The sequence below is a fragment of the Lissotriton helveticus genome, chromosome 5_1 (assembly GCF_964261635.1).
Source record: "Lissotriton helveticus chromosome 5_1, aLisHel1.1, whole genome shotgun sequence".
Lineage (NCBI taxonomy): Eukaryota > Metazoa > Chordata > Amphibia > Caudata > Salamandridae > Lissotriton > Lissotriton helveticus.
In genome coordinates, this window is record NC_136065.1 from 1,532,479,370 (window position 1) to 1,532,504,267 (window position 24,898).

Below are 24,898 nucleotides of genomic sequence, written 5' to 3' on the forward strand. Positions count from 1 at the left end.
ACTCGCGTAAATGCAAGACCTATTACATTGCAAATGATTGTTATCTCTACTGATAAAGGATAATATCAAGAAACAAGTGTCTAGAGATTCACAGCACTAACCTGCACCAACTGTGGTGAGACACTTCAGCAAAAATTCAAGAAGGCATTCGAAGTGAACTGCATTTACCATAATGCTAAGGGGTGAAGCTTGCTGGGAGGAGAAGCAGTGTGCTCCCATTCCCCTTTTGTTCGACCATTCAAATGATGACCCTGTTGTTTTCAAGGTAACTGCCCTTGTGGCTGCCTGTTTAGTAGTAAAATATAGAATAGCTCTTGAATAGTAACTTTATTTTTAAAGTGCAATGTTTATTACAACATTTATGTTTCGAACATAATGACTAAATAGATTAAGTTCAAAAAAGCGATCTGATAATGCCTACAAAGTGCAAAGAAAGGTACTGAGGCATGAATAGGAAATGCCACAAACGTTCTAAGGCTAAAGCATCTGCTTTAAAAAACTAAGTAAAAAAAAGCATTCTTTCCCGGATACTGTTAGAAGAGACAGTGAATGGGGTTTATACAATGTGAACAGCTTTAGTAGAAGTATTGTAAATGCGTGCATCCAGGGAAAGTTAACAAAAAGAAAGTTCGACACAGAAGCGAATGAACACAGTAATTCGCTGATGGGAACTGACAAGAGCCCCCTTTTAAGCTATATTAAATACAAGAGATTTCACAAGCACAGTGCAAGCGCTGTGAAGGCAAACCCTAACAAGCATTTGCAATGCAATAGGTCTCGCCTATTGCTAGAGTTAAAGCTATTGGCATTGTGAATAACAATACCTTTTATTTATGTGTTTTACAAACCAACACATAAATAAAAGGCATCATCATTATAAATAAATAATGCTAACAACTCAAAGTATCGCAAATGCGAGACCTATAGCGTTGCAAATGCTTGTTGGAAGCAGTAACCAGCCGATGTCTATTAAGGAGGACAGCAACCCCACAGCAGTCCACGAGGGGGCAGCAAAGCACATGAATCTCTCTTCTGAGCCCCAAATCTGAGCAGCGCAGAAGGCAGGACTTAGGAACAGGGCGGGCCTAGAGAGTTCATTAAACTACCACCGGAGTTGGTAGTTATGGAATGTCTAAAACCTTCCATAAGTGGGAAGCATTTATGTATGTATTTATTTTATGTTTACTGGTTTCTGGATGCAGACTTGGCCTGGGGGCACTAGAGCACTTCACAAGAGAGCAAAATGTGTGTTCCGGACAACAAATAGAAGCAAAAGGAGTTGGCAGCTTATGTCCGCATAGGAACAGTGCCAGAAAGAATTACTTTAGACGACAGTCATAATGCAGGGGTCATTAAGCAGCAATACGAAACAAGCCCGGGAGTGGTGCGTGCATGCGCGCGCACGCAGTCTGCTCATTTTCAAGCACTGCACTTTTGCTTGTGGCACGCCCCTGCTCACTCCCGCAAGGTGGATGCTGCCACATGCATGAGGGTGTGCTTGAAAACGAGCAGAGCGACGGCTAAAGGCCCTCCTCCTCTGAAGTGCATGTGCGCTGCTTAGGCGAGACCTAAAAATGGTCAAAGTTCACTCTCTGACCCCCTGGGGAAAGGCCATGCATGCAGTACACTGGCTAACTATATAGATGCTGTAGAAGTCCGTTCCTTACATTTTAACACGTGTAAAGCTCTAAACAGGATCCTTTACACCAAAATGTGGCCTGTAACAGGAATAAAGATGTTCTGTTTTGCAATTTTTAGATTCAGTTTTTAAATGATAGCTGACATGGCACAGCGTGTGAACCGCTTTGTATGGTAAGTGAAAGAATGAATGGTAACACTTGTAATGCATCACTAGCAATAAGGTCCTTGGCACATTATCGAATATCAAAAAATACGACTTGAACATTTAAACCTGAAGCTAGACTGGAAGTTATTCTGTCTATCATTGGGGGGACGTTCTGCCTAAACCAAGTCGGTGGTGGACAATGGTGCACAATTGGAGTTCTCGTCTGGTCAGAGAATGATTCTTCATTATAGTGGCTGCACCTGCCATGGGAGGAGCTGCTTTGTGGGTGAGTGGTTGTCTTACAAAGAGGAATGTCTGGCATAAATTCTGCCAATGTTGGGTGCTGGAATGTAGAAATGTTCTCCAATATTGGGGTTACATTATAAGTGGTCACTTATCTAGTGTCCCTAACATTCTGAGAGCATTTCTCAACTATCCTTAGATTTCTGTGAAACTCCCTCTTTCCTCGCAGATTTTCACAGAGGCAATTGCATCAGACATGGGGGAATATCACGCTCCGTAGACTAGGTTACTGATCGCCCCCCATCTTTGGTAAAGTTACTTCTGCACCCTGGTGCAGTGGTGTAAAATAAATGATGGGGCCTCTCAGTGTCCTATATCTCACAGATTTTCATAGACCTTGGGCTACATGGGACTCCCCCTGCGCCGCAGAGGCATCATGGGCCTGTGCTACGCCCCTGTCCTGGAGGACCCAATGGAGGGAGCCATTGCATCACCTCTAGCAGTTATCTGCCAAGCTGTTTGCACATTTCCCTTCTAGCCTCTATTCTATCAGAGCCTGTGGGCCTAATTTGATGACGAGCGGGCCCATGAGAGCTGCACTGCCTAACTTCAGTGCTCCCCACCTGTTTGGCTGTAACATTGTGCCAAATGTTATTCTACCTACGTGGTGGCAGAAGCAAAAAACAGATTTGACGCTTGGGCCACCATGCCAAGGTAGCAATGGAGACTGATTGGCAACTTTTAATCAAAGGGAAACCTCTAAAGCAGTGGTTTGTGTGTCAAAACCAAAAAAGTAATGTCCAGTCTCGCTGAGAAGTTTATCAAAGTACTCAGCCTACTTTTGAGCATTTCTTCATACCCGCTAACACTAGGGCATACATAGTTATCCCAGGCATGAAGAAAGCAGACAAGAATGACACTGGAAGAACCGCTTTTCATGACGGAAGAGGAGTAAGATGGCGCTGAGCTTCTGCTCTCCGGGCCATTAAAGGCCCACTCCAGCGTTAAAGGCCGAAGAGGAATGCTATTAGAGCATTCCGCCCCTTCTGCAGGAACTAAGACTGGAGCAGCTGAGATACACCCCATTTATACCCTGTCTCTAAATGAGGCCTCTAGGTTTTATAAAGATTTTTCAAGGTTTGTCCTGCAGTAAGAGAAGTTCAATCTCACTACCTTCAAACAAATTCCCAGTGCCATCTCACTGAAGGTGGGATACATCCAGTGCAATGCCACTGCAGTAGAAACAAATGTGTTGTATTACAATTATAGTAAGGGCAACTCTCTTTGTGATATCATGGCAGCGAGTGCTAATTCAAGTACAAAGTCTCTGTAACGATAAAAGCTCATAGACTTGTATCAGTGCAGTACTGGCTACTCAGCGCAATGTTACCCAGTGAAGGCATTGCCCAGTTTGGTATCACCATTGTCAGAGTAGCTCTTTTCTCTTTGTGATGCCACTGGAGTGAAGGCAATATGCAGTGCGTAGTCACTGTAGTGATAAAAGCTCATAGAGTAGGGTCACTGGTTATTCCCAGGACAGTGTTCCAGCAGTGAAGGCAGCTCTCAGTGTGGTTTCACTGCAGTTAGTGTAGCTCTTTTCTCTTTCTGATATCACTATAGTTAAGGCAGCTCATAGAGTGGTGTCACTGGTAACTCCCGGTGCAATAATACAGCAGTCACTGCTGCTACTGTAGCTCTTTTCTCTTTCTGATATCACTGCAATGAAGGTAGGCCCTGGTCTGATTCCACATATTGCTGCCATGAGGGTAAGTCTGGTTACCACGCCACTATATTAGTGACAGATCCCAATGCAATGGCACTGCATTACCAACCGGTGTCGGCATGTCACTGCAGTAAAGACGGTCATTTGAGTAATGTCACGATAGCAATGGGAGTGCACAGTGTGATGTCATCATTCTGCGCTCAGTGCGACGTCAAGCAATGTGGGTCGGCCAGTATCACTGCCTTCACAATACAGTCACTGGAATAAGGGTAGTGTTTAGCAACTCACCATTGAATGAAGGGCTGATCTCAGTTGAGTGTCACTGCACAAAACTTCAAGTCCAGTACCTTTTCACGGAGGAAAGCTCCAAGCCCAGTGATATGTAACTGCAATGTAAATACCATGAAAACAGGTTTCAATGTCTTATAGCGGCAGGAAAGGGAGCTTCCGGTTTGATGCGATTGCTGTGGAGGACAATCACAGTGTTGAATGACAGCAGTGAGGGCACCTCCGTGCCTGGTGTTACCTCAGTCTGAGTAGCTCCCAGTGTGATGACACTGCAGTTAGAGCAACCGCCTGCGTGACAATATTGCTGTAAACCCAGCTCTGAGTAGAACACACCGGTAAGTGCAGCTCACAGTGACGGCGGTTTACAGACAGTGCTGTGCATTGGTAAAAGTCTTCAACTCTGTGAACATTATGAATCTTATCAAGTTTAAGAAAAATGCAGGTGAAACATCTCTAAGTAAGTTTTGAGGGAGTAAAACTCCACAAAATCTAATTTTGTTTGCAGATTCACCAGCAAACCCTTCTTTTACTGTCTGTGGGCAAAGTTGAGCAAAATACACAAAAATCATACAGGTCTTCTTCCAGTGTGTTATTACTGAGGAGAGTACATTTCGCAGAAGAACACCATAATGTCTCACAATTGAAATGTATAATATTGGAAACTGCCACAAACAGAGAGGGCACAGGCATGAACAAATACCTGCTTCGGGGGGCGTGGCTTGGCACGCAATGGCGGAGGTCGCAGCCGGGTAGAGCTTTGAGCTGAGCTCCCCTTCCCCGGGCCGATTCTCCGCCATTTACGCTCGGAATCACCCGAAATTGCAGGCGGACCGTCCCGGAACCCTCCTGAACCAGCAGCCTGATTTTCGGTTCCGGGACCCGGCAGCACCAGCACCGGACTTTCCTGCGAGCGGCAGGCGGCCTTGGCCGCCACCCTGACGGCCGGCGAAACTACGGGAGCCCGCGGCCTGGGCCTGCCCTACAGGCCTCACTGCGGAGCACGGGGATGGACTTGAGCGGTGCCCCCGCACACAACACCTGAGACCCGGGGCCACATTGACGCTCCGATTCCGCCCCCCGCTCTGTCCCCGAAGGTTCCTGGGGGACTGGGCCGGGAGGTGCGAGACGCCTGGCCGGCGCGACTGAAGCGGCGGGCGCCATTAACAGCGGCCCCCCGACTGAGTGCAAAGCAGCCCCCCAGGATATCGACATAGTCGCACAGCTGCGACCTGAAGTCGAAACGCCTGACCCTGCACACTGGATCCGGTGGGTCAGCCGTGGCCGCGAACGGAGACCCCCCTCCCGAACTGCGGAGGTCCTGGACACACCGGGCGCGGTTGCGGCCCTGAGGCACCTCTCCTCACCAGTGGGTCGGCGGAGCTGAGACCTGACCGCGACCCCCAGCCCAGCGAACACCTCGCCCCGCCCGGGGGGACAAGGCTACTGAGCCGACGGCGGCCTAGAGGACGGTGGGGGGTCAACCCCGAAGTAGAACATCGAAAAGGCCCGACCGCCCGGTGTCATTGGCGGTGGCATTGGACCTGCGGTCTCGTCTTCCTGGACCCACCAGTGCCCACACAGTGTCATTTGGCCTGCCCAGAACACCCGAGGACCCCAGCGGACCCCCCGCACGGAGACTGAAGACGAAATAGCATTGGTTGCACAATAGAATAACGCGGGGCATCTTGCTACAACGTCGTCGGCCGCCCACAGGGTGTGTGGAGTCAACCGAACTGTTGGTGGTTGTTGGCCCCGCAACACCACTATACCAACGTGTACAGGCACCACGGGCACTGCTCGTCAGCACCCAGGCGCAGGTAGACAAGACGCCCTGCACATGTCCGGAGGGGTGAGGACCCGCACTGGCACCGGGGGAACTTTGCCGACGGGAAAAACGAACAAAACACTGCGCAAGATGGCCGCGGACCAGGTGACCACGAGATTGGACAGCGTTCTAGCCGCCATGGAGCGCATGGAACAATCGCTCCAGCAGACCAGAACGTCCCTGGAGTCCAAAATTGACAGCGTTACCATAGACCTGACTCACCTACGTGATGACCACAAGAAACTGTCTGATCGTACCAAAACACTGGAGGGCACAGTGACGGACCTTGGACCCAAAGTCACGCACACGGATAAACAGGTACAGGACCTTGTCGATAGAGTGGAATTCCTTGAAGAGCGCGCCGAGGATGCCGAAGGGAGGGCGAGACGCAACAACATCAGGCTCGTGGGTGTCCCGGAAAAATGGGAAGGCCCTCGCCCTACCCAACGAGTTGAGGACTGGCTGCGAGAACTACTACCTGAGGGCACGCTATCGGCTCAATTTGTGGTGGAACGCGCGCACCGCGTACCCACGAGACCTCACACCACAGGCGCCAACCCGAGGTTGCTACTCTTTAGAGTCCTGAACTACCGGGACAGAGACGCGATCCTGAGAGAAACCAGGAGACTTGGGGAGGTCCGCATCGAAAACACCACGTGATGTTTTTCCCGGACTACACCATCCAGGTGCAACGCCAAAGACACGACTTCCTGGAAGTGAAAAGACGTCTCCGCACCGAGGGCCTCAAGTACTCCCTCCTCTATCCGGCCAAACTGAGAGTGGAAGCGAAAGACAAGGCCTACTTCTTTAATACTCCTGAGGAGGTCAACGAATGGCTTGATAGTGGTATTAACTCAACGCCCAGACAGGCGCAAAGCTACGAGTCGAGACCGCGACCGCGACCACGCGGACAACGCCGCCGCCGCAGAAACAGGGAACAGGGAACTGGTCGTCTAGGAGAGCCGACGAGACACTCCCCACCACCGGACCAGATGATCCAGGAACAACGTGATGCACTCCGGAGGGTCTCCCAACTGAGCGCCTCGCCGACCTCGGACGTGGTCCAGGCCCCCAGCCCAAGAGTGGAACCCAGCGATGACGAGGCAATCTACGGGATACCAGACTCCCAACAATCGGTGGAATTACCAGTGGTCACGCCTCAAACGGCGGACATGCTACATTGAAAGCACACACGGATCACTATTCCAGACCAGGCCCAGGCGGCGGGAATGTGAACATTGTCCGGGCAGCTGCGGTGCAAATGAACCTATCGGCCGCTGCCCGTGATGTCCACCGCAGACTTGAGGACATGAGGCATGAACCTGCGCAGTGAGTAACTGTCCGGCTATAAAGCCACTGTCGGGGTGGATGGGATGCGGGAACACGCCGCAGCACTGCACATTCTCTCCCGCCCACCAGCTGCCCGCATAGCTTGGGGATTGTCTGGCGCCAGAGACATGGTGGTAACGGCGCTCCTGACTCCCCACTGCCGGATACGGTGAACAGGTTCCCTGCAGCGCGCAACGGGGTTGCCTTTCTGGGTACTAATGTTGTTCATACGGCCCGGGGAAGGGCTTTGATCTTCCTTACTGTACACTTAATTGACTCGCCAGGACCGTGGGTAGCACACGATCCCCCTAGACTTGAATCGTTGTCCCTCTTCTTTAAAGAGTATGGACAGTGGCCCGTTACGCTGCTGCCCTTTTGGTATTTCAGGGAAGTCTCCCTATAGTTGGTTATTGTTATTCCATGTTTTTTCCCCCCTTTACAATGTCTTCCAGATTAATCATGAGTGCGATGGGGGGGTGGCTGGGGGGGAGTCGGCGGTGGAGACTGTGTGGGTGGGTGCTGGGCTGTGGTGGTGAAGGTGGGAAGGAAGAAAATGCTGATATATGATGACGGCGACTAAAATATGTACCTGGAATATTAGGGGTATGCACACACCAGCACGCCGTTATCAGATATACTCATACTTGAAAAGACACCAGGTACAAATCGCGCTTCTGCAGGAAACACACTTGAACAAGGCGGAGGTGGTTGCACTGCGGCGTAGATGGAGGGGCAACTGTATGCTACTGAGTACTCCTCGTTTGCCCGGGGAGCGATCATATGGGTGAAGCCAGGCACTCCCTTCGCGATGATTGAAGCACTGACTGATCCGGAGGACAGATATGTGTTGGTAAAGGGACGCATGGATGGGCACTCTATAGTACTAGCATCCATATACTCTCCAAACACGGAACAGGGGGGCTTCCTGGCACACGTTTCGGAAAAACTGGCACCCTGGCATGGAGTCCCCTGGGTACTGGGAGGGGATTACAACACAGTACTGGATCCCGCACTAGACCGCTCGGCCCCACCCAGGCCTGATGCCGCGTCTCTGGGAGCAGTCAAAGCACTCACCCAATGGGCGACACAGTGGGACTTGAGGGATGCATGGCGCGCGCATAACCCTAACACCAAAATATACTCCTATTACTCAGGGGCACACTCGTTACATGTCCGTCTGGATAGATATATGGTGTCATCGGAGTTGTTCCCACACATAACAGATTCGCAGTACCTTGGCCGAACACACTCTGACCACAACCCACACACGCTACTGATAGCTTGGGAACGCCCCCACCCGCCCATCCCCACGTGGCGCTTGCAGCCAGCCCTACTACTGGACGCCCCCTTCCGAGCCTCCCTGCAGGCACGCGTAGCAGATTATTTCACTGACAACTCAGGCACGGCGTCCTCCCCGCAGGTCGAGTGGGACGCCTTCAAAGTGGTAATGCGAGTTCACTGCTTGGGAGCACAGGGCGGTATACAGAAACAGTTAGAAACCGAACTGCGCCGGGTGGAGGCTGACTTACTCCGCCGGGAACAGGAGGAGGTTGAGGGGACGGACGCCGGACTAGATGAGGCCCGTGTGGAGGGACTAGATGAGGCCCGTGTGGAGCATGAGGCGCTGCTAGAGAGACTGCGCCACGTTAATTATGCGGCGCACTCGGCGCGGACACACCAACACAGCGACAAACCAGGAAAACTGCTGGCCTGGCTAGTCAGACAGGAGAATCGTACTGAACCGATATCGGCCATCCAGACGCCCATGGGAGAAGTAGTGCACACACAGAGTAAAATACATCAGGCCTTTGTACAGCATTATCCGGCCCTATACAGGTCACAGCTAAGGGTTTCGTCGGCAACCATCACAGATTACTTAGCAAACATCCCACTACCGTCTCTTACGGAAGCGCGAAGGGGAACCCTGGGAGCGCCTTTCACGCGGGAGGAGTTGCGTGAAGCTATCTTCGCGCTCTCCAATGGCAAATCTCCGGGCCCAGATGGCCTCCCTGCCGAATTCTTTAAAACCTGTTCCCATATACTGATCCCGGAACTGCTCAAACTGTATAACGCAGCGATAGAGGACTCGGCACTTCCCGCCACGCTCAATGAAGCTAACCTGGTCTCTCTTCTGAAGCCAGGTAGAGACGGTACCAACATGGGCTCCTACAGACCTCTGGCTATGCTGAACACCGACTATAAAATCTTCACCTCACTGCTGGCTCGTCGCCTAGCAACGGAGGTCCCTGCTTTGGTCCATACTGACCAAAACGGTTTTGTGCCAGCGAGGAGCACGTCGCGCAATATCCGCCGTCTCTTCCGGGTGCAAGTAGAAGCGGTGTCACAATGGCCGAGGTCGGGCTGTCTGGTCCTAGACCTCGAGAAGGCCTTCGACTCGGTGGAGTGGCCCTACTTGGGGGCAGTGCTAGACAAATTTGACCTGGGAGGTGCGTTCGAGGAAATGGTGGACCTCATTTACCAACAGCCGAGTGTCAGAGTGCGAACAGGCGGGCTACTCTCTGAGGCGGTGCGGGTGCGCAGAGGCACCAGACAGGGTTGCCCGCTATCGCCCCTACTCTTTTCTCTGGCAATTGAACCCCTAGCAGCGCTACTACGGTCGCGGGGAGCGAGATGGGGAATCCCGCTGGCTGATGGTACAAACGTGGTCTCACTGTACGCAGACGATTTGCTTCTGTACGTCCGAGACCTCGCAGCAGTGCCGGATGAATTGTCGGATATCTTCCAGACATTCGAAACGGTATCAGGACTTAGGGTCAACTGGGCAAAGTCCGGAGTGTACTCTTTCAGCCATGAAGCACAGGAATGTGATGTGACCCTTGGAGGAGTCCGATTGACCTGGTACCCCACCTCCTTTAAGTACCTTGGAATGCACATATATAGGGACTTGGAGAGCATATTGGAAGGCAACCTGGGACGTGCCGTGAACTCTTTACGAGCACAGATGGTTTTCTGGAGGACACTGCCCCTAAACGTACCGAGCAGGATTGCTCTAATCAAAATGATAGCGCTGCCCAGACTGCTCTATCACTTTGCCAACATCCCGTCCTACGTCCCCGCTAAATTCTTCCGAGACCTAGAAACAATGGCCCGCAGCCTGATATGGAATGGGGGACGGCCCCGTGTGGCCCTGGCAAAACTATACTCCCCAGCAACAGAAGGTGGACTGGCAGTTCCTAATATGGAACTGTACTATCTAGCTGCGCAGCTGCAATGGGTGACGCACTGGCTCAGTGGCGCGCACGTGGAGGATACGGCCACCACTACGTTCACATGGACGCACGCGCAGATATGCGCACTGTTCCATCCCTTGACCAAAGGCCCGCGCCCGCTGCCCCTGCATGTGGCAGTGGCCCGCAAGTGTTTCCTCCGCAGTTTAAAACTGACACAGGAGGTCAAGCCGTATGCCCCTGCGATTCCACTATTGGGCACACCCAGGAGAAACGGACCAGTAACAGAGCGCATTCTGGAGTATTGGTCGGAGGCTGGAGTGGAGACAATGGGTGACCTGTATGCGGACGGCGCAATGCTTCCATATGGGGAGCTGGTGGAGAGCGCGGGTCTACCGGCGGGGCAGTTCCTGACCCATGCGTCCATACTAAGGGCCTATACGGACTCTTGGGGAGACATTGGGGAGGAGCCGCAGATGCACCATGTAATGCAATACCTCCATGTAATGGGCAACGGTACTCACATCATCCACTGGCTGGCACAGGCTCTCCTCCTACACACACAACGATCCACACAGCCGGCGCGGGACAAGTGGGCGGCCCATCGACAGAGGGAATGGACGGATAAGGAGTGGTCCATGATCCTAGCCTGCCCTATGAACATCCCGCGCAATGCCCGCTTCCGCACCATCCAATTGTATATAATTCACCAGGCATACTTGTCACCAGATAGGATCAACAAGTACTTCATGATCAACACCGCAGCCTGTCCCAGATGCAACCTGATAGGCGCGGACATTTTACACATGCTCTGGAATTGCCCCTCACTAGACACATACTGGAGGGAGGTGACGTCCCTCCTAACGCACAGCGCTGGCCCGGGACTACCGCACACTTGGGAGGCATGCATGCTAGGTTTATATAGAAGGACCAAGCTAAACAAGACGCACGCCAGGTTCTGGGATCTAGGCCTCATCACGGCCAAACGGCTGATCACCAAACATTGGAAGAGGAGAGAGCCGCCAGTCCCTAAGTACTGGTGCGCTTCCTTCACTAACTGGGCCAGGGCGGAAAGCACAGCTTTACACAGGGAAGAGGTTGCGGGCCTACGACAGTTCCCCATTGCGCAGCTCTGGGACGGCTTTGTGAGATCCCTCCAGAGAGAAGGTGCGAACAGGGGACTCATATAGGGTCCACAATACATGCAATGACGCGAACAAAATGAAGGAAGGTGCGTTAGGTGAATGAATGGTGCCCCCCCCCCCCGACGATAGGCATACACCCCCAGACATGACATCACACAGGCCTGTTCTGGTGTCTTACCGCCCGCCCTCCGGGGATTCACTCCTTAGATGCACTCTCCCCCCCCCGCGAACCCCCCCCCATACTACCACCCCCGTTTATAAGTTCTGGATTCTTATCTCCCACACGAGGCTTGTCCAACAGGAAGCACACACGAATAACGACTTCGGCAAGGGGACGGGCACAGGCCACGTCTCTATCACCAGCTCACTGTAGATATATAGAACCACCCGTACGAATCGCTGCACGATGCAGAGATGAGAAGTGAGATTCAACTGTCCCTCAGTGGGTGGAGCGATTCGAAGCATAAGCAGGCCACACACATGTCACATTTACACCCACATTATTGTTACGCAACTAAGGTCAGCGAGTGCCCTCCCTGGGCTCACAAACAAGGTTGCGGAATGGTTCTCTGATGACAACTGACAGAATGGGACATACAGATGAGAACTGTCCAGTTTACAGAGTTAAAATGTTCTTTTTTTTATTTTTTTTCACATATTTACTAAAACATGACGTCATTTATGAATATATTGTACACAGGGGCAACTATAGCGTGAGGGTTATTGCTCACGACAAGTAATGCTTGGTAACCGGTACACGACTACATACATGTTACTTGTGCTTCACTGTCTTGTAAGTGCCTCCTCCAGTTGCGGCCGGCCCTATGGGTTGTAGGCTGCGCCACATGTACTACATTGTGAATCTTTAATAAACGTCTTTCAAAAAAAAAAAAAAAAAAAAAGAACAAATACCTGCTTCAAAGAGAGAATTTTTGGATATTCAAAATGAACTCTATGAAGCCCTACAGGCTTAACGACCGAATTGAATATGCGTGTTATCTGTAAATGAGACTTTTTTATATGTATTTGCCTATTGCGACATTGAAACATTTTGCTTTAGTTCATTGGTTCGGTATAGATGATGACACCTAGCTTATTCTTTGTATTCTATATGTTTACATCAAACTACAACTCGTGCCCGTACACTTGCATACACTCTCGCACACATTATATATTTTTGGCGAAATGCCTTCATCACAATTTTTTTCTTTTTCCCGTTTTTTTAGCCCGTTTTTAGGTTTCGCCCTGGCCATAGCACTGCAAAGCAGTGCTACGCCCAGGGCGAAATCTTATGTCTTACACTGTGTGCTTTAGTTCAGCCTCTCTCTTCCATTGGCTAGCTCCATAAATGGAGGCTAGCCATTGGAAGACAGAGGCATCCGTCATTCACCGAGGCGATTCGTGGGCGTTCCTGGGATGTTTTTCTCATCCAGCCCCTTTTAGGACGTCAGTGCGGCGGTGGGCGGGGTTTATTTATTTTTTTGCCTCCAGGTTTGTTTTGGACATTCCGCGGCCGACCGCCGCCGGAGGAAGTCCAGGTGAGTGCTTGTTTTTCTTTGCCTAAGCTGTCCGTTCCCGCCCCCCCCCAGCTGTCCGTGTTTCTTGTTTTACAATGTGATCGCTTTCCCGATCGTTTGAAGTGCCGCTTGTTTATTTTTTACTACAAATCCATGCAATATGACTAATTTTCTTTGCTTGCATGTGGGCCCACGAGATTCTTTCACTGCCACACCAACATTCCTGGTCCCACAGTGTCATGTGTTTGAAGTTTTTTCCCTAAGGATGAATGCTTATTTAAAGCAGCACGGATTTCCACACTAAAAGAGTCCCAGCAGAGCACACGCGCCCCTGTCAACCGTCACCGCGGGTCCTAGTTAGGCTCAGCCCGCGTGTGTTGTGTAAACGGCAAAGGTATGGCCGGCATGCTGTTCTCTCTCCTCCAAAGAGACCTGTTTGTTTTGGCAATAGCGGGCCGTTGGTTGCACTCCCCGGGCGGCCTCCTTCCCCTTAACCTGGCGGGAGCGGGCCAGGGAATCTGCCCATTGTCGGTCTGCATTCCCCTGTCTGTCGGGCCAACTGACAAATGGGGTATTTAGGTTCAGCATTCCAGAATCCTGTCCTCTCATAGATAACCCGTCCCAGAACCCTGCCACGCCTCCTGCCCAGCTCACGCTACCAATATCCATCCCTCTCTATAGCAGTGCAGCTAATCACGCGCACCCCACTACCATCTCCCCCCGAAAACTTTTTCAGCCCCTATACCCCCCTCCCCCCCGAAAACTTTTTCAGCCCCTATACCCCCCTCCCCCTGAAAACTTTTTCAGCCCCTATACCCCCCTCCCCCCGAAATTTGGCTTGAGTTGTCCGCCTGTAAGTAACTAAATGTACCTACATTTTTACTTGGCTATTTGTCTGTCTGCGTGCCGGTCTGTCAGTTCACTGGCCTCTCTCTATATGTCGGCCAGACTGTCCCCTCACCTCCGTAAATGCTTGTCTCGCTGTCCGCCAATTTGTCAAATCGCCTGTCTGCCAGTCACTCGGTCATCCTTCTCATGGGCGGCCTGTTTCGCTACTTGCAGGACTGTTTGCTTATTGGTCTCTCTGTCACACGACATGTCAGTCTACTCGTCACTCTGTCTCTCTATAAGTCTGCTTTTCTACTGGTAGGTAAATCCATCCACCTGTCAATCAACCTGTCATTGCACGTGTCAGCCTGTACCTCTGAATTCTAGCCTGTCAGCGTCTTCCAACATGCCAATCTGGTAATAGTCTGAATTTCTGTCTGTCATCTAGCCTGCCTGTCTTTCTGTCCGTCTGTGTAATTCTGCATATCATTCTGCCTGCTAACCCGTATGTTTGCTTGTTTGTCTCTCAGTCGTTCATCCATGGTCTGTCTGACAGCGTTCCCATCTCTCTATCCAGGGCTTTAAGTGGGGGGAAAAAACTGGGGGTGCTCTAAAAGGGGCTGGGCAAACCTCTTAAAGGGGTGGGGCCTATCCAAGTAGCTCTAGGTGTGTGTGTGTGTGTGTGGCTTTGTGTGTGTGTGTGTGTGTGGCTGGCTCTGGGTGTGTGTGGCTGGCTCTGGGTGTGTGTGTGTGGCTCTGGGTGTGTGTGTGTGGTAGTAATTGCTGTCTGCTGAGCTCGTCCGTAGGGTACAATAGGTCTCACATTTGCGAGAGATTAAGCTAATGCCAATGCCATTTATTTATCTGTTTTCAAAACCAACACATAAATACAAATTTTGTCATTTACAATGCCAATAGCTCTAACTTTTCTAAAGGCGAAACCATTGCATTGTAAATGCTTGTTTAAGTCTGCTGTCACTTTACATACACAGCCACTTTTCGCGCTAGAGTAAGACATAGTCCGTTTTTTAGCTCTAGTACCACGTGATATGGTGTCTATACGTCTTATTAGGACCGCTCACACACCGTTACACGGAAGCTACAAACTGATCGGTGTAGACGCGGCGAACCCGAACGTTATACATCTTAGAACGCTGAAGATTAGAAGAGACACCCGCGTCTTATATGTAAGTACTGACCCTGATGAGAGAAGGCCAGTACAAGGATTTTCTTGTGAAAATAACCGCTGACCTGAGTATGTTGATGATGATTTTTTTGCTTACAGTTCTATAGCTCCTATTGAATGCCTAAGAGCTAGGAGTCTGGCATGTAAGTTACATTCTGATATTCACTTTTTTCGCGTTCGCGCTGGCACAAGCATGCAATACACACCACAAATTTGGGCACTAGTTAAACACTATACACGGAGTGAGTTTGTTGGGTACAATCACCACGAGTGTATCACAATGAAATGTACAGATAGAGTGGATATAGAGAGTATTTATTGTTGATATGTTACACATATACATATATATTTTTCTGTAGTGATGCTCCCTGAAGAAGGGCTCTATGCCCGAAATGCATAGGAGGAGTTGACGCCAGATGCATTCGAACGTTACAATTATGTGAAAACATAAAACTACAAAAGATTATTTTGACAAATGAAGAGTAGACAAAAGAAATAAAACTTCATTTTGAAAATTCATTGAAAGTGTATTAAAAATATTTTTTTGTGGAGTTCTTGGAACCATACCCAAGAACAAGAACGTGTGCACAAAGGGATGGGACCAACAACCTGTTGGAAACACATGTGAAGTATATAATGAAACGCCCTGGACACGAGGCATTACCTTTGCAGCACCCATAAGAACAAGCTAAAAATACTAATATTATTTTTCTAAACTGAAAGATAAAACGAGGCTGTGCACGAATCATTCATCTTTACAAATTACTGAGGAGAGGCCAGCTCCAGTGTGATGCCTCTCCAATGAACGCAGAATCCAGCTGTATCTCACTGCAGTCCAGGCAGGGTTCCACTCAGCCCTGCCAAACACCAATCATCAGGTGTTAGACTAACACATTTCAGGGTGGTGGTCTGCATCACCGCACTGAAATGCATTGTCACTCATTTATAGTGCCTGCTAAGCAAGCTGGAGCCGAGCGCTGCTAATTTACTCCACACTGACAGAGTAAAGCTGTTAGCTGGCAGCAGGGCATCCGCACTGCTTGCGGCCGGCTTGAGGGCTGGGTCGCCTCGCTCAGCTGGCTACGATGTATAATATTCACCCGACACCCCGGCGCACCACCGTTGATTAAGTCAGAATGTCAGGAGCGTCACTGCCCAATCGCTGCTGCAGAGACAGCCTTGCAGGGCACACTGTATGAGACACACACCCATAGATCTGGGGCGCAGACCTGCCTGCTGCAACTCCCACTCCTTTGTGCCACTCAGCCCAGGTGGGACCTCACACAGCAGCATAATGATCAACCAGGACCAACTTGCAGCTGACTTGCAGCTGCCGCCGGAGTGGTGGTCTGTCTGGTGCCTTAGCTCTGCAGCCTGGCCCCCGTCTCAGGTACGTGATTGTCACAGCTTCATAGCCCGGCAACTTTCTGTAATGTCACTGCTTTTACAGGCAATTCACCTCTCTCCCTCTGATATCGAGGTACGAGTTCCTGGGTATTTAATAAAGGCACCTGTTCTTTTGGTTAAGGCTCCCTGATGTGACTACAATAAACTGCAGAAGCCTCGTGGGTGAGCGCAGAAGAAGGAGGAGTCAGTGGCAGGAGATCTTTGGGAGGGGCGCAGCGCCTGCGGCCTTTACTTCCAATCTCCCTCCGGTGTAAAGGAGCACCCCCTCACCCCATTGAAATAGGTGCTGTGTGGGCTGAGTGCATGATCTTGTAACCTCGTCCGGTGCCATTTGGTGGTCAGGAGGAACCCTTGCTCGCCAGCGAGAGTCGAAAAACACCAATCTGGAAGCCTGGATCCCTCGCTGCCTGGCTCCCCCTGACTGAATCTGTCACAGAGCTCTGGGCCGGTCCGTGTGCATCTGTTGGCCCCCAACACCAGGATCCCTCTGCAACCCCTAGAAAGGTGAGAGACGTCGGATAATTCAAGCAGTAGCACCTACTTGTAAGGGCAGGAAGGGAGAACAGGGTACTCAAATTAATCAGTACTCCTTAGTTTGTGTCTACATATGAGTCCGTTATTGTAATTGCAGTGGGTGAGCGGGTAAAAGTTAAGGTGCATTAAAAAAATGTGTGTGTAATACTCAGAACTGAGGGGCATTTGCAGAGCTGTGTGTGACTGACTCAATCTTGGAATAAATAGCACAGTGATAGGAGGTACACTGCCAGACAAGGAGAGTGAGAGAGAGGGTGCTATGTCGTTCTCATGTTGAAATGTAGGGCATCAGAATGCATGGGCGGGAAGCACAAGAGTTGATACCAGGCCCGGTTACAGGATTGTGAATGGTCTTAGGCATACGGCCCTTAAGGGAAAGGTGACCCTAAATGCTGATGCAGGAGGTACTGGAGGCAGAAAAGCAGAAGAGAATAGACAATTCCTCTGCCAGATCTTCTGTGAGTTTGGCACCTGTGGCCCCCTGCATCAGCAGCCACGGTCCCCAAGTAGACATATCTGCTGTTCGGGCGGGCTCACGATTAACAACTCATTTGTCCTCCAATTGTGTTTGGAGGGCAGCGAGGGCACAGGCTTGTGTCTGGCGATGAATGCTGCACTGACCATGTCTTTAAAAGGCATAGGTGACAAGTTTAACAGACTCAGCTCCCGTTACCTGCAGCAGCACCATCTGAGCCAACCCTTGAGTCCAGAGAAAGAGGCTCAGAGCCTGCCTACATGTGAGATGCAATCAGGGCCAAAGAGTCCAGCACTGAGCAGCATTGAGGAAATGCAACATAGCACAGCACAGCATCCCACCACTGCTATAAACCACTTCAGCTGAGTCCCAGCATTTCCCATCAGTGGGTAAGTAGCCAGTCCAGAAGGGGCTCCACTGGTTAGAGAGTGATGTCTCTTTGCAGAAGTGTGATTCGGTATTTGTCTATGAAAAGGAAGAGTTTGGATTTAACGATGAGCCTTATGGTAAAGTGTAGAGATTCTAACATGGTTAATCATTGTGATTTGTCCTTAGTAGTGCAAGCAGGTGCAGTGGAGCAGGTGTAAAATGTAGGATGTGTAGAGATTGTGCAAGTGTATGGAAGCGTTTTCGAGGAGAATCAATTACAGACATTCCATTCAGGTATTTTGTAGCAGTTTCAAGATCTTTTTAAAGCTTTTCATTGCTCATAGTATCATTTCTGATGTTTCCTTCCATACGCTTTATTTATTTTGCTAGCGAAAAAGAGTCACTCATAGTCATTGAATGTCACTCATAATTACAGTGAAATTATGAAAATGTCACACATAAGCAATTTGAAACCTTGACAGCTGTGTCCACTATGCTGTCAATGCAGTAAAGGCAGCTTCCAGTGCAATATCAAGGAACACCCAGTATGATGCAGCTTCAAGTTGGATATCACTGCAGTAAATACAGCTTCCGAGTCTACGCGCAGGTCCTTTTGGGCAGCCTACAACACAATACTACAGCTTTGACTGAGTCATCTAGATTGCTGTAAGTGCACCGAGTTAAGTTGCAGTGTAATGAAAAAACTGACAGGTTTGTTTCACTGCAATGATGGCACCTCCCAGCATTTGCATGAGGTTCTCCATTTCACACACCACGCATGCTGTATATTGTTCCCTGCTGTCAAATTGCAAGTACATCAATTCGATCATGAGCAGTTCCTGTAAATCTTGAATGGAGAAGATCAATGAAAGTTGAACCGGCCATCGCCAGAGAAGGTAGACAGAGATTTCTTTGTGTGCATGCAGCAAGTCTTCTGCTTGTGTAAAGGAAACTTCCTGGGATTCTCTTTGACTTTTTGTGTAAAGGAAACACCAGAAAGTACTACTCCTGTTGCTGACAGCAAGGCCTCTCACATCTGCAGTAGAATGCGCAGATCAGAGCCACTTCCCCACTAAAATTATTTTTGATGGGTTGCCAGATAATTTGAGTAGCCAATAGAGACGCTACTGGAAAAACGAATGGGCAGTCAACAACGGACTACTTACCAAGAATGATGACTCAAGAAGTCCAGATGAGATATGCCCTACTACCCTTGACCAAACTACCTTGTAACTGAGATGGGTATTGTCACCATAGTCACCAATCTAGGGATTATGGGCTCCTCCCTGAACTGATGATCAACCTAGTTCACAAGGTGGATCCAGTATCCCGTCTCCCACTTTAACAGGTCCTGAGGCATGTTTGTCCCCCTATAAAGAAACAAAAATTATACTCACTTGACTGTCCAACTAGAGATAACTACAAATCTCTCTTCTCTGTGACCACTGAAAGGATTATTACCCAACAACTTTGGTGCCAATTTGAAACTCATGATATGTTTCATGCCATCCACTGGGGGTTCGAAGCCAGTGCTGGTGGAGATGTGAGCATCCTATAGAATCTGGTGATGACTCTGATGAGGGAAGAGTAACCGTTTTCATTCACTCTGCATCTTGGCCACCTATGACAGCTTGCATTAGCAGGTGATTAGGGTAGATTTGGGAACATTATGGTCGGCCTTGCCTGGCATTGAATTTTTGGACTCACCTTGCCCATCTTTTGCCTCCTGCTTGAAAAGTGCAAATTTCTGAGGGTTGTCAACCACCATGAACTTCTTCAGGAGCCCCTGGATGACCTCTGCAACGGTGGTGGTACTACTGATGTGAAGCTGACGGACAGCATCGAGAGGCAGGTAAAAGGAGGTCCGCTTTTCTGTCGTTTTGGCTGGGTTCACTTCCTTTAGAGCATCGTAGATAGACTGTGGGCGGATGCCAGCCGGGACAGTGACAGGGCGGCACAGTTTCATATGAACCTTGATGAACCCTGTGTATGTTCCATCCTCACCCTAGTGGGAGCAAGAGAATCAGATTCAGATGTGTCACATCTCAAGTACATCCTTTTAAATATGTACTTCAGAAAGTTAAACAAAATTGGATTGAACAAAATATACCACACTCTTGTAAACTACCATCTCACCTAATGTTTGGTTTATCGCCATTAGCCACTAATCTTTGATAAATAAAGGAAATCTAGCACTATAAATCCCAGTATCCATAAATACTCAAAAGGTCCAGATTGCTCGATAGTAGTATAGTAACGTCATTAAAGGTTCTGAAGCGTCCTGTTGTCAATTGAACAATATGGGGCATATTATCAAGCCCCTATCGCCACCACAACATCACTTTTTGTGACGTTGTGGTGGCGATAGCGTCAGCGCCTTATAATCAAGGCAGCGTTAAGCCACTTAACGTGGCATAAAGCCACGTTAAGTGGCTTAACGCTGCCTTGATAATAGGGCCCCTTTCACACTAAACTCAGCGTGAAAGGGGGCGTGCAGTGGATGTTACAGTGGGCGTTCCACCACAACACCCATTGAAGTTGATGCTGCCACCTATTATCAAGTTTGGTGATAATAGGTGGCAGCGCCGAACTTAAGACCAGAAAAATGATGCTCGTAAGGTGGCGAAACGAGGAGAAATGCATTATTTCTTGTCGTTTTTTCTTTTTCCATGTGTGCTGCCTTGTGCAGTACAAATGGAAAAAGCAAAATGCCATGGTTTGTTCATGAACAGGATGGTGTCCCTTCCTGTACATGAACAAACCGTTTTTCAAAATGCCATTTCGTAACTTACATGTGTGCTGAATGAAGCAGCACACATGAAAGTTACGAAATGGTTTGTTTATGTGCCGGAAGGAACTCTTTCCTACACATAACCAAACCTCCCTGCTCGCAGACATCCTTGCACTCTGGTGCAAGGGTGCCTGCGCTGGTGCTAAGTTGTGTAACTTAGGGCCATCACAGGGGGAAACGCCAGGCTGCACCATATCCTTGTTGATATGGTGCAGCCTGGCGTTTCCGAAGTGGCAGAGAGAGGCGTTAAGCCAAGAAGGCTAATGCCTCTCTCTCTCCGCCACATTCTTGGTAATATGCCCCTATGTTTTCAACCATCACATGTTTCCAACTACTGCACCAAACTATCATATCAACGCTAAACATTCAACAAATCCCTTTAACCTCAAGAGCATATAAGAATACCCCAAATCACCCCACAAATTCAAGACATCAGCCAACCCCGCAAACTCCCAGCATGTGCCCTTGGATAACCTGGAATTGCTCAAGCACAAATTCTTCTAAAAATAAATTCCCCCATGTGGTCCTCACATTGTAAAACTCCTAAACAGCTCATAAATTAATACATTAATATAATAATTGATACATCTTCTAAAGCACAAATACATCTCTAAAGATTAGGAGGACATTCTCAAAATGGTCCTAACATGCTAAGTATTTTCATGACATCCCCAAAATTCTCTTGATAAAACGAGATGGCTTCAAACGAAAGAACTTAGAAATGCAATGGTAATATTAATGGTAATAAATAAACGATAATGTAATTCTTTTTAACCATTGTGACAGCCAAGAAACTGACATAGGTTCCCACAAATAATCACATCATATCCAAAAATATCATAGCAATTTCTTCAAATTATGATGACATGCCTTAATACATAAGGGCATCTTCTAGAACGTCACAACATATAACCCATTGCTAATATATCAAAGCAAGATGACATATACAATATTACTGTTGCATCCCAGAAAATCTCAATATCCCAGGTAAACAATCACCTCCCAAAAACCACAATGATATGTCCTGCAGAACTAGAAAATACAAAAATTGTAGGTTGTACTCGCCAACCCTCCCCCGTTGGACACTCTAGTGTTGGTGGCCACAAAGGAACCAAACAGCAGTTGAGGATAGCGGGGTTGACCAGCCTGGGAGACTTGTGCCGAAAAGAAAATGTCATGTCATTAGATTCGTTTAAGGATTTTCTTCTTGTACTATAGACTGAGACATGCTCTAAAATCCTTTTTCCCTGATTTCCCAAAGGAACTGTCTCCCCCTAAAACACTAGGATACATTATCACAGCACCCTTCTCACAAGGTCTTGTGACAAAAATAGACAACATGTTGAAGGAGGAAAAACCACTAATTGATCCTAAGGATAGGATTCGGTGGGGGGAGGCTTTGGGAAAGGACATTATGGAAGCAACATGGTCCTCCTGTTTTGTTTGTGGGCTTGGCCTGTTTATTATCCAAAAGGAAAATAGTTTTGAGTTGTCGTAAAGGGCCTCTTCCCAAAATATCTGATTGGTCAAGGGACGTTCTAAACTGCAATAACACTATGGACACATAAGCAGAAACCTTACCTATAACGTCTAGTCCTAAGTGCATTTGGAGTCTACTGATTTGTTACCTGATGTCCACGGATGACAAGGGAAAAAATGGAAACACCTAGACACTCCTGGAGAAATAAAGTAGTAACAGTGCACGCTATAATATTATAAAAGGGTCCACAAAGGGACACCAAACTCATTTACACAATGACTATAGCCTTTTGTCAGAACATTGTATGTGCCATAAGCGGGGGTTTGAAGAAATAAACCCTGTTCACAATGAAGAGGGTGATTGTGTGATAGGTTGTACACTTATACAACACTACAAATGATTTGATCATACATGGTTATTGTGGAAACATATACTTCTTCATTTCTGATTGTATGTGCACTAGCAATGTGAGTACTTTGTTCCTTTTTTTCTCTTTAACTCTTTTCATTAATCTTATCCTAACTTGGCACAGATGCTGCCTACTATAATGTTGACAAATAGATTCAAAATCTTTATAATAAAATGTGTTTTTAGGAGCACTGTACATAAAATGTGACAATAAATAAGGGGTAATTGCATTCAGTTAATTGGCATTCAAAAAAGAAAAGAATAAACATAAAAAGAAAATAGGTGGCGTCAATAAGGGTGCACACAAATCTAGTAAAACAGGAACAAAACATATAAGAATTCAGTTTAATGAAATTTCCTTTTAAAGGCATTTGAAACTACAGCAGAGAAGGCAGAAAATGGATGTCAACAGGCAAAGAATTCCCCTACCGTTAAATTGTGGAATCAACAGTTTGGTTAAAAAACTTTTCAAAGCGAAATTGAGAATGGTGAGCTGTGGCATATCCTTGTCTCTGGTTAGTCCTGAATCCACAGCAACCTAAAGCTTCTTTCACAGCAGGGCAAGTGGCCTGAAGGTGATGTAGCAGAATTTAAATAGAATTCTGCAATGTATCGAGAGCTAGTGTGATTTAATATGTGCAAAGAAAACGTGTTTAAAAGTCAATGGCAAACACAAAATAGGTGCACTTGAGGGTAAAGCAAAAAATGGGTCAATTAGTTATTTTTCTACTTGTCCAAGCTGTGGGTCACCAAATGATTTTTGAGTGGTTGTCTCACCTTCAACTTAGCGAGGCATGCTTCATAATTTGACGACCACTCACACCGAGGTAAGAACAATGCCACCCCTGCAGAATCGACCGAGGGAAACTAATGTATCCCTGCGAGTTCTTACAAATTCATGCTCAGGACAAAACACTGGATCCTGTTTTTTGTGGGCAAGAAGGAATACAAAATATACCTAGAGATATACTCAACGTATTCTTTATTACACAAGTACCTCTATTATGTTTAAAAACACTAACAAAGGATGGTCATATAGTGAAATACAATATGGGACATTATGGCAGTGGACAGGACCCCGATAGGTGAATCTTTGATGCCTTCCTTCTGACAAATGTGTGACTATAGAGAAGACGTCCCCCACACTTTTCCATGGAGCCCGTAGTTTAATATGACTGGGATTTTGCAGAATTAACAGAGGGACCGGTAGGGTTCTATTGTTTACCCGCTTGCATGGTCTGAATGTACACTGTTGCCTTATAGTACATTATCCTGAAGAAGACCCTCAGCCTTTTAGGCTTTTATAGTGGTCGAAACGTGTTGGTAACATAAAGACCTAAGGTGAGGTGATTCATTGTATTTCACTATATGACCACCCTTTTTTCGTGTTTTTAAACATACCAGAGGTACTCGCCGAAGAAAGAATAGTTTGAGTATACTTCTAGGTATATTTTATATTCTCTCCTGCCTACAAAAAACTGGACCCAGTGTTTTGTCCTGAGCTAGATTTGTAAGAACTCCCAGAGTTAGATTAGCTTCCCTTGGTCGAGTCCGCCAAGGTAAGCATTGTTCCTACCCCAATGTGAGAGGTCATTAAATGATGAAGCATGCCTCGCTAAGTTGAGGAAGACAACCTCTCAAAAATCATTTGATTACTCACAGGTTGAAGAAGTAAAAAATAACTAATTGGCCCATTTTTTGCTTCAATGCCCTCAAGGTCCCCTTTTCGTGTTGTGTAGTTTTTGGAGGATACACTTGAGGGTGAACCTCCCTTACTCTCCACATAGGGATCTACTAAATGCCAATGGCTCCACTATTGATGGAGCCGCAGAATTCGCGGTGGCTTAAAATGGGGCCATGTGGTCTGAAAGAAGGTGAAAGTAGAATTTTTTTGTCTTCAAGCCTAACAAGCATTAGCAAAGCCAATGTGTGGCTCTTTGTTAGGGGAAGAATTTGGAAATAGTTTGGCTACTTTGTGCATAGTGTCCTGCTGTCCTGACGAGAAAATCCCATAATTAGGCAATATAGTGCATCTTTAAGAAACCCTATAAGCATGCACATGTTTACTTTGAGAACAAAATAAGCTGTAAATCCAACATGGCACTTTGACAACAAATTAAAATAAAGGAAACTTCAACAGCAGCTAGTGAATAGCACTGTGTCTTGATAACAAGCATCCACTCAGCAAGCACTTCGAAAACACACAAACATCCACAAAGATGTAATGAAAACATCACGTCAGCAAAGTGAATTCATTAAAGAACACACACTGGTTCTAATTTATTTAAAATGCTTCTTGAGCCCCATCAACAAAACCGAATGGTAATGAAACTGGGATAATGTACTCATCCAGGAAATCCAATGGCCTTGATGGAC

At 47.9% G+C, this 24,898-nt stretch overlaps 1 protein-coding gene across 6 annotated transcripts in view; it reads right to left on the minus strand.

Annotated features, from left to right (window-relative positions):
* Positions 1–24,898, minus strand: part of RASSF5 (Ras association domain family member 5) — a 353,379-nt gene that overhangs the window by 14,051 nt on the left and 314,430 nt on the right. For all 6 annotated transcript variants that reach the window (XM_078644571.1, XM_078644575.1, XM_078644572.1 and 3 more), the window contains one exon: positions 19,551–19,848. In XM_078644571.1, the coding sequence (XP_078500697.1) occupies positions 19,551–19,848 (298 nt within the window). The remainder of the gene's footprint in view (positions 1–19,550; positions 19,849–24,898) is intronic.